The 2,065-nt window shown below is 46.6% G+C and overlaps 1 protein-coding gene across 1 annotated transcript; it reads right to left on the bottom strand.

Moving 5' to 3' along the window:
* Positions 1 to 495: 495 nt before the first annotated feature.
* Positions 496 to 1,548, bottom strand: LOC125434630 (olfactory receptor 5V1-like). Its single transcript, XM_048500161.1, has one exon. It carries the CDS (start codon positions 1,546 to 1,548, stop codon positions 496 to 498), a length of 1,053 nt encoding a protein of 350 aa, XP_048356118.1.
* Between the last annotated feature and the right edge of the window lie 517 nt (positions 1,549 to 2,065).

Here is a 2,065-nt window from a genome sequence, read left to right as displayed (position 1 = left end):
CCAAATGGAGGAGGGAGGAATCAAACCTAGATCTCAAGATTAGAATCCACCTGCTTTTAACCACTACGCCATGCTGGCTTTCAGTTCAACTATAGCAAAATATTAATCCAATATTAGGAGCAGCAGTGGCGTAGGAGGTTAAGAGCTCATGTATCTAATCTGGAGGAACCGTGTTTGATTCCCAGCTCTGCCACCTGAGCTGTGGAGGCTTCTCTGGGGAATTCAGATTAGCCTGTGCACTCCCACACACGCCAGCTGGGGGGACCTTGGGCTAGTCACAGCTCCTCGGAGCTCTCTCAGCCCCACCCACCTCACAGGGTGTTTGTTGTGAGGGGGAAGGGCAGGAGATTGGAAGCCTCTTGAAGGTCTCCTGCAGGAGAGAAAGGGGGGATATAAATCCAAACTCTTCTTCTTCTTCTTCAATTACCACCAGAGTTCACACAGTTCTGAAGCCGAGTTGCTCTCAAGCAGAACGTGAAACATCGGCCACCTGCCCTAGCTTATAGAGTGGTGATGCTTAGACTTCCTCCAGCTTTCCACTACCTTCTTCAGGGCTCCCTTCACCTCTTTGTTGCGGAGGCTGTAGATGAGAGGGTTCAGCATTGGGGTGATGATGCAGTACATGGTGGAGACCAAAGTGCCGGTCGCCAAAGAGTAGCCAGCACTTGGACTGTTATAATTCAGTAAGGCATTTCCATAGTAAATGAAGACAACAATGATATGTGAAGCACAGGTGGAGAAAGCTTTGCGCTTCCCAGAGGTGGAACGGATCTTCAAGATGGAGGACAGGATGAAGGCATATGAGAAAACAATGAACACAAAGGGCCCCCCACCCACAAAAAGGCTTGCTATGCGGATTGCCAGTTCATTGATGTGTGCATCATTACAAGCAATTTTCATCAGTGGAGGGAGATCGCAGAAGATGTGATGAATCTGGTTGACTCCACAGAAGTCCAACCTGGAGCTGAGAGCTGTGTGCAGAGCGGAGTCTAGGAAGCCCCAGATCCAAGTGGCAAAGGCCATCATGGTGCACACGTTGGTGTTCATGAGGCGGGAGTAATGCAGAGGTTTACAGATGGCAGCGTAGCGGTCGTAGGCCATGACGGCCAGCAGTGAAGCCTCTGTCCCTGTGAAAGACATCAGGAAGAACATCTGGGCCATGCACTGGTTGTAGGAGATGGTCTGTCGCTGGTGCAAAAAGTTCACCAGGATCTTAGGAACTGTGACTGAGGAGAGGCACATATCTAAGCAGGAGAGGTGGCTGAGGAAATAATACATGGGGGTGTGGAGTCTGGAATCCAGCTGAATCATAGTAAATATCATGAGGTTCCCCAGTACAGTGACCAAGTAGATGGCTAGAAATACCAGGGAGAGGTAGGTGTGGCCGTATGAAATTCCAGAGAAACCCAGGAAGACAAATTCCACCACTTGCGTCTGATTCCTGATTCCCTTCGAGAATGAGGAGAAAATAGTTGACTGAGAGGAGACATTTTGCTTGGTAAGGACACTTTGGATCCCTCTCGGGGGACTGTCTCTCTCTGAAGTCATGTAGAAGAAGTGGGTTCATGAAATTGAGCCCCACATGGATACTGTCAACCTTTATTGGCGTGTCAGCGTAAAAGAGAAAAATAATATGTCCATATATAACATAATAGAGCTTGAGAATCGGCCAAAGTACTATAGAAGTCTTACTCTGCATTTGTAGATGCATGTCAATAGCGAGACATAGAAATTTGGCTGCGGTCTTGGTTAGATTATCAACATCATTGCTCAACAAATATAAGATTTTTTGTTGGTCCGCTAAACTTCTTGTCTTTGCCAGAACTGGTTGCAAAATTTGGGGTCCATTTGTCTCAATGGAGGGCTGTACAAAAACCAGACTAAAATTTTTGCAAGCAGTTCTGGCAAAAAAAAAAAAAGTTTATCGGAGCAACAAAAAAAATCTCATAATTACATGCTCAAGCAATTCTACACAGTTCTTGGTGCATGTGCAAATTCAGTCATGGTGAGGAATTTCCAACTTTCTGCCTTGCAAATAAGCTGATGGTACCGTGTTTTCCTGAAT

Source organism: Sphaerodactylus townsendi, linkage group LG06 (assembly GCF_021028975.2).
Source record: "Sphaerodactylus townsendi isolate TG3544 linkage group LG06, MPM_Stown_v2.3, whole genome shotgun sequence".
Classification (NCBI taxonomy): domain Eukaryota; kingdom Metazoa; phylum Chordata; class Lepidosauria; order Squamata; family Sphaerodactylidae; genus Sphaerodactylus; species Sphaerodactylus townsendi.
This window is presented reverse-complemented; position numbering and strand designations above follow the sequence as displayed.

What these genes read in the sequence shown, in the direction of transcription:
- LOC125434630 (XM_048500161.1), bottom strand. Translation starts at nt 1,548, where the DNA reads ATGACTTCAGAGAGAGACAGTCCCCCGAGAGGGATCCAAAGTGTCCTT.